This window comes from Eubalaena glacialis, chromosome 10 (assembly GCF_028564815.1).
Source record: "Eubalaena glacialis isolate mEubGla1 chromosome 10, mEubGla1.1.hap2.+ XY, whole genome shotgun sequence".
In the NCBI taxonomy this organism is placed as follows: Eukaryota; Metazoa; Chordata; class Mammalia; order Artiodactyla; family Balaenidae; genus Eubalaena; species Eubalaena glacialis.
In genome coordinates, this window is record NC_083725.1 from 111,218,756 (window position 1) to 111,233,402 (window position 14,647).

Here is a 14,647-nt window from a genome sequence, read left to right on the forward strand (position 1 = left end):
TGTGAAGTTTCTTTAAAAAGTCTCATATGCCAGGACTTCCCTGGTGGCACAGTGGTTAAGAATCCACCTGCCAATGCAGGGGACATGGGTTTGATCCCCGGTCCAGGAAGATCCCACATGCCGCGGAGCAACTAAGCCTGTGTGCTGCAATTGCTGAGCCTGTGCTCTAGAGCCCGCGAGCCACAACTACTGAAGCCCGCGTGCCTAGAGCCCGTGCTCCGCAACAAAGAGAAGCCACCACAATGAGAAGCCCGCGCACTGCAATGAAGAGTAGCCCCTGCTCACCACAACTAGAGAAAAGTCTGCGCGCAGCAACGAAGACCCAATGCAGCCAAAAACAAACAAACAAATAAATTCATAAAAAAAAAAAGTTGCAGGCAAACGACAATGGCCGAAAGCACCCTAGTTTTTTTCTTTTTAAAGGCTTTTTGTTTTTTAAATAAATTTATTTATTTATTTTATTTTTGGCTGTGTTGGGTCTTTGTTGCTGCGCGTGGGCTTTCTCTAGTTGCGGCGAGCGGGGGCTACTCTTCGTTGTGGTGCGCGGGCTTCTCACTGCAGTGACTTCTCTTGTTGTGGAACGTGGGCTCTAGGTGCATGGACTTCAGTAGTTGCAGCACATCGGCTCAGCAGTTGTGGCTCATGGGCTCTAGAGCACAGGCTCAGTAGTTGTGGTGCACAGGCTTAGTTGCTCCGCGGCATGTGGGATCTTCCCGGACCAGGGCTCGAACCCGTGTCCCCTGCATTGGCAGGTGGATTCTCAACCACTGTGCCACCAGGGAAGTCCTGAAAGCACCCTAGGTGTTTTTTTTTTTTTTTTTTGCACCCTTTCCTTTCCTTTTTTAAAGGAAAGTTATCATGTAAACATAAGATCTTTTTATGTTGTCTCCCTCATGACAAAATAAAAAAGATAAAAAATTAGGTAATAATATCCTTACCAATCCCCAACACCAAGAGGTCTATCTAAATATGCTAGAAACACATTAAAAAGCATGTTCAGAAGTAATAAGTAGAAATGGAGGCACACATTTTTTTTCAAGTATACAATTTGTTTTTATTTACAATACCCTATAAAAATGTAAATTTAGAAACTTTAATTTTTATTAATTAAAACCAAACAAAAAAGATAAAGCACAGAAAAGAAGAAATAATAATCAAGCCTTCACTTGATCGGTTGTGAAGGGAAGGTAGGAAAGGCGCCTAGTGGAAAATGATGGCAGAGGGGAAGCTAGGGAATGTCATGGGGAACAGCTGGCGGAACCTAGGGCCACTGAATGGGAAGAAATGGAGGTGGAGAACAAGGAGAGCTGCATATAACGGAGGACCTTACTGTTGTACATTTATGTGCAAAATGTTTACTCTCATTAAATATCACAACCTGTCCCCCCACTACATTCGAAAAGGTGAGAACAGCAAAATGTGCATCAGGACAGTCATGTGAAATTAATTCAGATTTAATTTTCTTGAGGGCTATCATCACCAGGGATCAAAACCCCTTATCCTGGTTGACTGCTGAATGGGAGAGGGATAAGTGACTAGGGTCACAGCAGGCTTGTCCCTGCTAGCATTCAGACCCAGGCCCCTGGCTGCCTGGGAATGGGACCTGGGTGGGATGAAGCAGCAAGGACAGCAGTTCTGCCCACAGCGTGGAGGAGACTGAAGAGCAGCACAGGCCGGACCTGGCTTCCACGGTTGTAGGTGTGGCGGTTTCTCCCCACGACACCAAATAAAAACAGAAAAGACAGAAGCAAAAGCATGGCTTACTGAAGTAGTCTCAGGAAGACAGATTGAGCGTGCAAAAGCTACACTATGGAAGCAGGCTCTAGGTTAGGGTCATCTTGGGCAATCTTCCATGCACTTGAGGGCACAGGCTCAAGTACACTGCAGTTGTAGCAGGAAAAAGGCTTAACCGTGTGCTGTTTCCACTGAGGTGGACAGAACCAAAGGAAATACAAGTGGGGAGGAGATAAAGAACTTCTCAGCCTAGAGCTGGGCGTCAGCCAATTAAGAGTTCTGATTTTATTAAACGTGCTCCATACCCTATATTTATATTAAAACAAGTAGAACCCACCAAATTAATTACAAGAGGGACGAGAAACAGATTAAAAATACATCAACTGGTTTGTGGTTAAAGAAGGGATGTGTCACCTAAATATTTCTCAATCTAAAACTCGTTCTTTAAGCATCCTTTGGAGACCACATAAGTGTGTGTATAGGGGTGTGTGTGTGTGCATATATATAGACGTCTACTTAATTGGCTCTCCTACAGTCATATTAATATGGGGCAATGAAAAAAGACTTCAGTAGGATGAGGGGAGGAATCCTTTGGCAAGCTACAATCTACTCTGAACTGGAGTAGTGGTGGTGGGATGAAGGGAGAGATTATATTTGTGTTTCTAGGGCAAAGAAAATGCAAAATTGAGAAGAATTGAGTAAAAGTAGGACATGCAGAATTGTAACACAGAAGGTAAGAAGAAACCAGCAGAAGTATCACCCAGCCAAATTTCACAGACCAGTGGGGAAATACCTGGCATTCAGAGACAACCCCTGTGAACAGGAATCGGTCCCACAAGACGCTTTGGGGAATAAGCTACCTTCCCTCCCTCATTAAAAACAACACTCCATTGGTGATGGCAGCAGTGCAGGTGGCAGCCAAAAGGAGGTACAGGACACATGTGGAGATCTTTTATCGTATCCCCTGAACTAGCCTACGGTACAAAGAAAGAGAGAAAGGAAACCTGTATAAATGAGTTAAAACAGAAGTCAGTCATTTGTATTAGAGTTACATCCTTGTATGAACTCTCGTAACAAAACACCTAAGATATTTGTACCCTTAGCATTTATTTAACAATGAGGGTTCTGTTGCATCCAATACAGTCTTTTATATCTCGCAGATACTCATGTATTTGACAGAAACCTTTTACTCTCTTCCACCAAATGCAGTTTTATGCCCTCCCCAGCCTCCTCAACATAACTTCTAAAGTGCCAACTTCAGTGAGATGTGGAACTCTCCTGTTTCCAACTTACTGCAGTTTTGTCTCCAGCAAGTTCAGTTTCTGTCGGTCAACATAACGAGAAAACAGGGATACTAGATTTGTGGGTATAGAGATTGGCTTGGCCAGGGCTGCCTGGGGAATCCGCAGAAGTTCTCGGGTTGCCATGAACATCACCTCCGTCCTGAAAGGGAACATCGAAAATAACAATATAAGAAAAAGAATGAAAAGATGACCTAAAAGAACTTAAAATAAGAGAAGAAACACAGCGCAGACTGACCACTGGTTGCTTTGCGTTGATTCTGAAGTGGGGTCTGAGCTCTGCAGGTCTTCCCCACGGCTCAGGACGACGAGGAGCAGTGACAGGCCGAACTACAAGAGGAGACAGAGGGTGTCAAACAACACTGCACGCAGTCCTCCTGGACCACCGCTGCGGGGACCGCAGCACCAGATGGGGGACGGCGCTGGACCACAATAACCCCACTGCTGTGCTGCTCTGTGGAATCGGGCCGAGCCAAGAGGCTGTGTCCTTCTCCTGGCACAGCAGCAACGAGCTCACTCAAAGGAAACAGGAAGCCCCAGTGTCCAGCAGTCCTCTACACCCCACCCCACCCTGATATGACAAGATAATTTCTCCTTGCCATGGGTAATGTGGGATTTAGCTTTTCTCCTGTTTACTAGAACAGAAGTGGATTAAAAAGAAGAGTTAAATGAAGACAAATTTTGATACAGAAAATTACAGTTCATAGAACAAAAAACATTAAATAGAATCTGAATTAAGAAAAATGGTGTTAAGACCTGTGAGAAAACATACAAAGAAAGGTAACTGGGATGATCAGGGTATGAAGAGAAAATTTCCGTAAAAAGGACACACATATCTGGAAACATAAAGGCTTCAGGAGGATGTCCAAGCCCTAGGTTAAGTGTACGAATCACAGCCATAATGGACCACAAAGAGAAGCTGGGGATATTCTGGGATTCCATCCCTCCTTTCTGAGTTCACCTCATACAGGATAACCTTGCCTTTCCACAACAGCTCCCTTCATGTCATTGTCAGAAAAACAACGGGTTACATAACCTTGTTTGACTTCATGCTTTTCTACTGTCTTTATCAAAATTAGAGCTAAGAGACCAAATAACATGGAAGGCACACAACTGATTACCCCAGAACCCCTGTCTTATGTCCCCTGAGGCACCATCACCCTCTCAGCCTCTGAGGTACTCACGGTCCTTCTGAGCCATGCTTGGCAGGTTTTCAGGTATACGAAGAAAGAGGCCTTGGGTCTCCTTTTCCCTCTACTGTAACAGATGGCCCTTCGTGAGTGCTCACTGCGTACCAGGCATTATACTGAACCGTTCACGGCTGCTTTCTCAGCTAAGAAACAGGACAGCTCTGACATCGATCTCATCACCTCCACATGACAGATCAGGAAAGTGTGGCTCAGCAAAGTGAAATAATCTGTTCAGGGTCACAAAGCTAGGATGTGGCAGGCAAGGAGTGGAAACCTGCTCTCTCTAAAAGCTCATGTTCTTCTTCTGTATCCTGCTTCCCCTAGGAGTCTCTGGATCTTTAACCTGATATAGATGAAATATGAAGTGGTCTCTTATGACAGAGACCGTTAATTACCTACCTAATTCTGTATGCTTTCCTTCTCCTGTTAGATCCGATTTTATTTGTGGTGGCAATGGCGTGAACTAAGAAATGCTCTCCAGCCTTCCCTGCCGTTTAGGCGAGGTGTGTGACTAAGATCTGGCCACTGAGATGAAGCAGAAGCTGGCGGTTAGAGCTCCTGGAAAACGTCCAAATAAGGAGGGCAGACGGCTACTCCACACCTCTTGGTCTTCTAAACACACCTCTCTTCCTGATGCAAAGTGGAACCTTAAATTCCACAACCATCGTGGACCATTAGAGGTCACAAGCATGGCAGCCACTGCTAAGGATGGCAAAGAAGGGAAACTGAAGGAGCCTGCACCCCTGACATCGTGCAGTCACCATACCAGATTTATTCCACATGAGATACAGAACGTTCTGTTTTGTTGAAACCACTGTTATTTCTAGTTTTTATCACTATAAGCTTAATGTAAAAAGCTGAAGGAAGCCTTTTTTTTTTTTTTTACTATTGCCACAGCAGTCATTATTTTTACTCATAACTCAAATTTAAATGCCTCTCAAAGTTCAGGGACACGAAAGGGCAAGACCACCTTGTTCTGGAGCACAGCAGTGAGGTGAGGATTGGCGGGTGCTGGTGCAGCTGCACTCTGAGGTAGGTTCATTAGCTGTTGCAGAAGGCTGGTGACAGTCACTGATGGAAGATGATAGAGGAGAAGAGAGAAGGGACTCAATAAGCATGGCAGCACCTACCAAAAAAAAAAAAAAAAAAAAAAAAGGCATTACATCTTGGCAACTGTTACTTCAGTCATACCCCATCAGTGGGCATGGACGGAAGGATGCTCAGCTGTACAGTCAACTTCCCGAGGCAAGATTTAACCAAGAAGGGCTGACAAGCCTAGCAGATACTACCAGCATCTTAACAGCGGATTCCATGGTAGCTACTGAGAACTTTTTCAACTCAACTTGTAAAGGAAACAGCATTCCTTGTGTGAACCAAGGGTGTAAAAATCACTTCTCAAATGCATAGCAAGATTCAGGATAAAACATCAGTGTTCCCTCCACAAATATTTAGATGCTTACAGTGTTCCAGGCGTGTGAGCTAAAAACAAATAGTGAACAGCACAGACCCTCAGGGGTCTCAAGGATAGAGGAGAAGCCATGAGTAAATTGGCAACTTTAATATATTGTGAGAGGGACTCTAACACAGGTAAAATTCTCAGTGCTACAGAGTTATCGAGAAGTATTTTCAGAGTTAACTGTATCTTGTTTTATCTTTTTATAAAAGCTCAATGAGGAAATGGAGAAATGATTAACCAATGTTTATAGATTATTAGAGAAGCTAAGCGATCAGAAACTCAGTGTTCGGTTACAAAGCTAGGAGCGAGAACCAGACTCCAAGGCTGCTGGATTCCAGCCTGCTGTCCACTCATTCCGTTTTGCCTTAAGGCCCGGACTGGGAAGTTAAAATACAGAGCTACTGGTATAACTAGGTTATGACACTTGAAAGGAAATTGAGGGTGCTTCCAGCACTCAATGCCCATGGCATAAAAAGTGATGGCTGGTTCTACTTTAAACAGCATCCAAGGATGCAGAAGACTCCTTTTCATGATCTACTACTCTAAATAAACAGAGCTTTAAAAATGAAACCATTCTTAAACATACACAAAAGTACAAAGACCAGTATAGTGAAGTCCACATACCCATAACCCAACTTCAACAACAATTCAATCAACAACAGGTTGCCAACGTTATTAAATCTATGTTCTTCCCATATAAGATCATTCCATCCATAAATACTTCAATTGGCATTGCTAACAAAATCTCTCACAATATTATCACACCTAACAAAGTTTAATTCCTTAATTATCATCCAATATTTATTCCAAATTCAGTTTGTCCAACTGTCTGAAAAATGTCTTTTAACAGCTGATTTATTCTTTTGTTTTTGTTTTTTTTTAAATGCCATCAGTTAATATAGTCCAACACAGCAAAGGCTTTCCTCAATGCTTTGGCCAATACGGTACATGCCCATCCTAGCTTGAAGGACATTCAGTCTAGAACCAGCAATGTGAATTATTATTTTTATTTTTTAAATATTTATCTATTTGGTTGCGCTGGGTCTTAGTTACAGCAGGCGGGATCATTAGTTGCGGCATGCGAACTCTTAGTTGCAGCATGTGGGACCTCGTTCCCTGACCAGAGATCGAACCCGGGCTCCCTGCATTGGGAGAGTGGAGTCTTAACCACTGGACCATCAGGGAAGTCCCAGTAGCTGATTTATTTTAATCACGATTCAAATAAATCCACACACTGCATTTGGCTGGTAAGGCTTTTAAAATCTGTTAATAGCTCCTTTGTCACTGTCCATCTCCTTTTCTCAGGCCATTTATTTGTTGAAGAAACTGGGTCATCTGTCCCATAGTTTGGATCTGGCTAATTGCACCTCTGTGGTGTCACTTAACAGGTTTCACCATCCTCTGCTTTTTCCCATAAAAACTGATAATTAGAGGTTTGATTCAACTCAAGTTCAATGGAGGGGTCAGGGTGGTGCGTGGCAAGGAAACTTCATGGAGAGAGCTGTGTGTTTTCTACTGCATCACCTCAAGGTGCACATAGTGTCCAGTTGTTCCCCTTAGTGGTGTCAGCAGTCAACAGTGGGGGGCTTCCCTGGTGGCGCAGTGGTTAAGAATCTGCCTGCCAATGCAGGGGACACGGGTTCGAGCCCTGGTCCAGGAAGATCCCACATGCCGTGGAGCAGCTAAGCCCGTGCGCCACAACTACTGAGCCTGCGCTCTAGAGCCCGTGAGCCACAACTACTGAGCCCACGTGCCACAACTACTGAAGCCCGCGTGCCCAGAACCCGTGCTCTGCAACAAGAGAAGCCACTGCGATGAGAAGCCCATGCACCGCAATGAAGAGCAGCCCCCACTCGCTGCAACTAGAGAAAGCCCGTGCGCAGCAGTGAAGACCCAACGCAGCCATAAATAAATACATACATACATAAATAAAACCAAAAACAGTCATCAGTGGGTTCAGGTGTCGCCAGCCTGCTCCAACCACCGTAAAGGTCCCCATCCACCTTTTACCTAATGCTTTTGTAGCACCAGTAATGGTTGCTGCCCAGATTGACTGCTTTTCCATTAGGAGCTGTAAAACTGCAATTTTCTAATTTTATCATTTCTTTTGAATTTATTAGCTGATATATCTTCTATAAAGAAGAACTTTTCTATTATCACTCTCTGGTCACCATGACATTTGGTTGTAATGTGGCAGGATAAATGCTTCTTTTCCTTTATTTACCACTTTTCAGAATAATGAGTTGATAGCCTAGCAATCTCTGAAGGTGATTAGTATATTTTTTTTATACCATTATGAACTCATTAAATTAAATATATTTGATTTACTTCAATCCACTCCTATAATTTTTCTTTCTGATGCAAATTATCTCATTTTGACCAAAAGGAGACCCCTTCAGATTGGTCTGTGCATCTTTTACACAGGACCCTAGTAATCTTTTAGCTTCCTTGCTTTCTGATACAAGATATTCCAGAATTATCTTGTACATTTTATGCCTCAGGACCTGGAACACGCTATTACTTCAAAGAAATGGTGTTTAGAGATGTGGTCTATTACTCTTTAATGCATACAGGTAAAAACTTAGCCTCTACACTTAACCCAGTTTTCCTCATTAGCAGATAAGCTCTACCAAAGCAGGCATCTTTGGATTCCTAACTCTCAGCACCTAGAACTAGGTTCTATATTTCTAGGACCTAAACAGTGCCTGGTACATAGAAGTGTTCAATAAATATTTGCTGAATGAAGAAATTCTTTCAATTCTATTATCATTTCAGAAGGAATAATTTTCACATCTTTCAGGTTCACGCTCATAAATTCTATTATTCTGAATCTCACATTTAGTAATACTAGCCCTTTGTGCTAACCTTATCAATTCCTTGTTTTGAAATTCTAAGACTATTTTCAATTGTGCTAATCTTTCAAGTATTACGACACGCATAAGCAGAGAGCAATTCTTACCAAGAGTTAACTTATAAACTTGATAATCATGTTTCAAATTCCAGCCCAGTTTAGGTTAGATAAAATTATTTAAAAGCGCTGGCCCATTCCTGTGGGACACCATTCAACTAAGTCTACAGGTCAATGTTAGCTACTAATAACAGCCCAATGAATGATACTTTATAGCCAACAAAGTAACCAAGATCATAAGTTGCAAATTTAGTGAGCATCAGATTCAGCTGGGCATGTTGTTATTAAACCCAGAAGCCCTGATCCTCTCTCTGTAAATTCTGATTCAGCAAGATTGGCGTAGGGCTGAATTATCTGCTTCCCAAGCAATTCTGATAGAGACCACAGCTTTTACAACTACGTCAAGTAAGACGGAATTACTGCTTTCCTCCTGTTTAGGAACATGGTCTGTTGGATAAAAAGTGCCATTAAAAATACAGGCCTGGAGTAAAGTTTTTGCTTTAAATAATCATATCATTCTGTCAAAGATAAAAGAATACAAAAGGGAAAAGGGGACAAAAAGAAATCTGGATTTTAGAAATCTTATCAACTATGAAGACCCAAAGGAAAGATGTCCCACATATGGTGGATCACCTCATCTTGTGCATCCTTCTTGATAAGAAAAGGGAGGTTCCTGGCTGTTGTCATGAGAATGTCAGCTGCTTGCTCTGTGGAGAGGAAAGGAAGAATACGGGCAACCATTCTCTTCCCTTTTCTGATGCACATGATCTGTACAAAGTGGTCATCACTTGGCCTGCAGGGAAAGAAAAATGCTAACTTAGGTCAGCAAGAACAATGTAAAAAAATCCCTTTTTTCCTCTTACATGTTACTGAGTGAATACACTGCATTTATTTTCACTCTACAATTATCCGTACTACAAAATAGAATTACTTCTCCAACTCTCAACCAAATAATAAAAAGTAATTCTTTGGGGCTTCCTTGGTGGCGCAGTGGTTAAGAATCCGCCTGCCAATGCAGGGGACATGGGCTCGAGCCCTGCTCCGGAAAGATCACACATGCCACGGAGTAACTAAGCCCGTGAGCCACAACTACTGAAGCCCGCGCACCTTGAGCCCATGCTCCGCAACAAGAGAAGCCACCGCAATGAGAAGCCCGTGCACTGCAACAAAGAGTAGCCCTGCTCGCCGCAACTAGAGAAAGCTGGCACGCAGCAACGAAGACCCAATGCAGCCAAAAATAAATAAATAAAGAAGCTACTGTGGAGTTTTGGTATAGTCTCAAAGAATAAAAAAAAAAAAAAAAAAGTAATTCTTCGTTTCATAAATACTGAAAATCATCATTTCAAAAACTGTATGTTAAAGAATTGATCAAACTATATGCGTTAATTTCCTTTATTAACTTTTAAGTAACTACACAAATGATATGGTTAAAACAGCAAAATCTGAATATATATAAGAAAAAAGGAATAAAATATTCATAATCTCAGAGACAATTTATTAGTGTTATCATTTTGAAGACATTTTTGCTGTCTATTGTATATTTTTATCTTTCATTTAAAAGAAAGGGTCCATATAATCTATATGGCTTTGTTACTTGACTTTTTTCACTGAACAACTTCTTGTGAACACTTTTCTACGGCAATAAATAATACTTTAACTACATATATTTTAATGGCTGCATAACAGTCAAATCTATGGATAAACCCAAATTTATTCAACCAGTTCCCTGTCAGCCCGACTCCAGAAAAGGTGTGTCGAAAAGAAGGTCCTTTTTTGAAGTTCTGTTTTGCGTATGTCCTGGCTTAGAAGAATCATCAATTCTCTTGAATGGGCAAAGAGAAAGGGAGCGATTAGGAGACACAGTCCTCTTGCATTCATCAAATAAATATTGTGATTTATAGAACATTTACCATTAGCAAGATTCTGTTCCAGATACTGGGTGGGAGAGAGATGAGAGAGATATAGAGAAGTTATATTAAGGAGCTTAGTCTCCACTGGAAAACCAACTGGTTTCCATAGCAAATAAGTATTGTATGGAAATCCCAAGGAAGTGTAAGTGTTAATACTCTCCCTCCTAGTAGGAAAGAAAATACGTAAAGACCACAAGGCTGACCATTAGTAAGCATAAGCCAGATGCAACCTGTAAGCTCAGCAACACAGGCTAAGTCACGCTCCCCACTGTGTCTCCAGTGCCCAGCACAGTTCCCAGCTGATACCTGAAGAGGTTCTTGCTGAAAAATGAATTCCGGATAAATAGATTTTTTTCCTGGCTGGAAAGAATTATGAAATGTTTTATATGAAGTGGCATTTGAGGCCAAAAGGAAAGACTTTGAGCTTACTGAGAAGGTAAGGAAGGATATCCAAAGGGTAGAACGTATAAAGTTCAATGTAGCAGAAGAAGGAGTCTAACTAGTCTATGTTTTTACCAAAGTACACTACTCTTACCTCTCCTGTCCAGGCAATTTCCCCCTTAAGTTGTCATACATGCTACAAATTTTGTGCTTTCTTTCATCCATCAGGGCAGGTCGCTCTTCTTCCAGACTTAGAAGGTAACGCCTTTCATAATCCTCCACATCAAGGAGTAAACTATAGGTCTAAGTGAGAGACAAAGCAGGCCTCAGCAAGCTCAGAGTATTAGATAAACAACTTCACAGTTTAGGAATACCAGATAAAGACAGAAGAGTGAGAGCGCATTGTAATAAGATTGAGAGGAAAAAAGTGCTCTTTTAAACCCAGAAAAACATAGTGAAATAACTTAAAAAATTCTTCGAACATCATTCCCTGTACCTCCTTGACCTCTAATCCAGAAGGCAGACAGTGAAATGATTACACACTTTCCAAATTCTCCAGCAGGAGCAACAGCACTGTAAGATAAACAACGTGTACCACTGCTCCAAGTAATGCCTTATATTAATAAAAATGGTCACAGCTAATTTTACTACTGGGTGCCAGGCATATTGCTCTAAACACTTTGCAAGTACTCATTTACTGAATACTCACTCACCACAGCCCAGTGAGAAAGAGACTCTTATCGTTTTCATTTTTAAAGATAAAGAAACCGAGGACAGCATAGAAAGGTTAAATAACTTGCCTCAAGTCACAGCTCTGAGAAATGGAAAAGACATGATTTGTAGACTGTTTCCAGAGTCTGTGCTCCTAACCCCTATGCTCTATGCCTTGCAATATGTATTTATGCTTTAACACTAACTGCTTATATATTACCTGATTTTCCTTAGAACCCAGGACAGTGCCCAGCACCCAGGGAATGTCCAATAAATATATGTGAGTTGATTGAATAGACCTGAATTAATTCATAGGCAGAACAGTGTAATTTTTATTCTCATTTTCTTAGGAAGATGACCTGCCCCAAAACATTCAGTTGTTCACTGAACAAGCTTGGACAAAAACCCAGGACTTCTAATTGCAGTGCTCTTTTCATGAGGCCATAGGCGAGGTATACCACATTCCTTTCTAGTGTGCCCTGTACACAACAGGCACTTTACACAAATATATCCATTAATTAAAATCATGGAACACTAACTGATTGTTTACTTTCCCATTGTTGAGTACACATACATTTAATAGTTCCTTATTTGAAACTAACTACAGTAACAAATTCTAAAACTTACCTTCTCAATTATGACAAGGGTTTTTCGTCTTTTGTCCCGAACCTGTTTTTCTTTTGTCTCCTAAAAAAAGACAAGACTATTCAATGTGAACTCTTTACCCATGTTAAAAATAATTTACTGGCACATAGGTAATTCCATTTGTAACAATACTTTGAGAATATTGACTCTTTGAAACTTAATACTCTAAAACAAAACTAATGTGGACAAAGGTCATAGAGTTGACTGAATCAACCCACACATAAACTGAATTCATAGATAGGCAAAAGGTAATTGCACAATGCAGTGGAAGATGAAGACATCATAGGAAAATCTTAAAACACAGAGAAAATCGTAGTTTTAAAAACTGGAGTAAATAGCTGATGCTGTCTGCAGCCAGGGTTACCTAGTTCAAAGACTCCTGCCACCCAGGTCCTGCCTGGCTGCCTTAGGATTCCAATCCACTGACCCCCAAAGAAGTAGTGATGACCCAGACTTTTTTAAACACACAATTCTACAGACACTTACATCATCCTCACTCCGAGATGTCACAACAGCATCAATCATTTTTCGGGGATTATTCACACTAGAGACAGTAAGCTTTCCCAAAGAGCCCTCAAACTGCACTGCAGGGACAAAAAATTTCCAACAAATAAAAACTCAGCAATGCAGGCAGACAGCTTTCAAAGAAGATCTTTATATTGTCTATTCTTTACACAGAGCCTAACAATTTACTACAAAAATCTATGTATTATCTAAAGCAATCTCTTATCAACATCTATCCTTTCCCATTTTTTTGGTTGTAATAATAAATAAAAATCTGAAGTATTTCCCCCTTATCTATTTTATGGATACTAGAAATTATAACAGGTTTTAAAAAGTCATGGAATCTCAAGTAGAAAAGGATCTAAAAGGCCATCTGTCAAACCATTCACTCCATGCTTGAATAAGGCTGACCTGTGTGTTTGTCAAGGACAATGATACTTTATACATCAGTTTCAAATATCCCTATCCAATCATCTATACAGTTATTTTTATTCTATCCTATCAGCAGCACCACATCTCTCCATTATGGCTGTGGGGATGAGGACCTCACCTGGCTTATAGGCGTGCTCCAGTTTGGCCACCTGAGGGGTAATGAGCTTGGTGCGCTCCTTTTTTGGGCCATCACCTTGCACTTCTTCAGCAGCTGACAGTTTCTCCAGTTTTTCAAAATAATTCTACCACATGAGAAGATGATTTCAGTTGCAACAAGCACAGAATATGGTCTCTCTTTGTCATGAAATAATTAACTTATACTAGTGGTAGCAACACTACCCGTACTCTATAAATACATTGATCTTTAATTTTTGTTAGATTGCTATGAATTTACTTTATCAAAAAATCCCAGCCTTCAAAATAATCATCAATGGAAATATCTTTAAAGTTAGACTGCCAATATTCTTCATTGAAAGAACCAGATTATTGATGCCGAAAAGATTTGAAAATATTGGTCTGAGAGCCTCCGTAGGTAAGAAATAAAAGGCATATATGCAAACCTTTGAGTGAATAGTGTGACAGGTTCTTCAGCTTGAAAAGAGGACAGAATTTGCTTAGTCAATTCTTATCCACTTGAAGACTACCTCAAAAGAAAATTCTATCAATATTTAAATCTACCAATATTTAAATGAGTACCTTCACCAGGGTAAGGGACTAAACTATTATCCTCAAAACTAGCACAGAGTACTCACCTGGTAATAAAAATCATCCAGGTAGGGATCAGTGCTTTGCAGCTGCATCATCTGGATTTTAGAGACCCAATCTTTTTCTCGCTGCAACATGAGATTGGCATATGGATCCTTTCGGAGATGATCCTGATGACTGCTCCGGTGACTTCCTCTATCTCCTGCACCATTGAGATTCCGATGCTGACTGAGAAAGAAATATACGCCACATTCACTCCAAGTGGATACATGCATTATGCCTTGTAACAGCACTGGAGTAAACCAGGCCAACTGAAAAAAAGGTTCCCCATTGCTTTTGTTAAAAGAGTGAAAAAGAATCGAATCTTAACAGAATTTGAAAGGAAAAAGCTGTGAAATACATAATTAAGGAAATAAAACTAAGATACAAGTGCCTTATCATAAGCTAAGCACTTTCACCTATGGACTTTTGTATAAGTCCCACAATAACCCTATGAGGTAATAAGGTAGATTTATTTTCTCCACTTAAGACAACAAGCCGAGGCCAAAAGAGATCAAGTAGCTTGCCTAAAGCAGGACACCAGGCATCAGTGAGAGATTTTGAACACACGCCAATTTGACCCCAAGTCTATACACTTTTAAAAAAACTTGATGAAAATCATGACATACTTCAAACATATAGAAAAGCCCAGCAAATACTATTTAAAAAAAATCCATTTACTCACCATCTAGACTTAATGAAAATAAAATTACTTGGTCAAATTTGCTTCA

At 40.9% G+C, this 14,647-nt stretch overlaps 1 protein-coding gene across 2 annotated transcripts in view; it reads right to left on the reverse strand.

Annotated features, from left to right (window-relative positions):
- PATL1 (PAT1 homolog 1, processing body mRNA decay factor) overlaps nucleotides 1–14,647 on the reverse strand; it is a 43,220-nt gene that overhangs the window by 5,903 nt on the left and 22,670 nt on the right. Inside the window, exons 10-19 of one of the 2 annotated variants that reach the window (XM_061201799.1) lie at nucleotides 13,925–14,105; nucleotides 13,291–13,414; nucleotides 12,723–12,820; nucleotides 12,219–12,278; nucleotides 11,035–11,183; nucleotides 9,223–9,382; nucleotides 5,196–5,351; nucleotides 3,274–3,365; nucleotides 3,028–3,177; nucleotides 1,048–2,708 (exon numbers count right to left, since the gene is read on the reverse strand). In XM_061201799.1, coding sequence (XP_061057782.1) covers nucleotides 2,687–2,708; nucleotides 3,028–3,177; nucleotides 3,274–3,365; nucleotides 5,196–5,351; nucleotides 9,223–9,382; nucleotides 11,035–11,183; nucleotides 12,219–12,278; nucleotides 12,723–12,820; nucleotides 13,291–13,414; nucleotides 13,925–14,105 — 1,192 coding nt within the window. In that variant the 3' untranslated portion in view covers nucleotides 1,048–2,686. Of the gene's footprint in view, nucleotides 1–1,047; nucleotides 2,709–3,027; nucleotides 3,178–3,273; nucleotides 3,366–5,195; nucleotides 5,352–9,222; nucleotides 9,383–11,034; nucleotides 11,184–12,218; nucleotides 12,279–12,722; nucleotides 12,821–13,290; nucleotides 13,415–13,924; nucleotides 14,106–14,647 lie in introns of those variants that run through there. The other variant, XM_061201798.1, reaches the window with a different exon arrangement.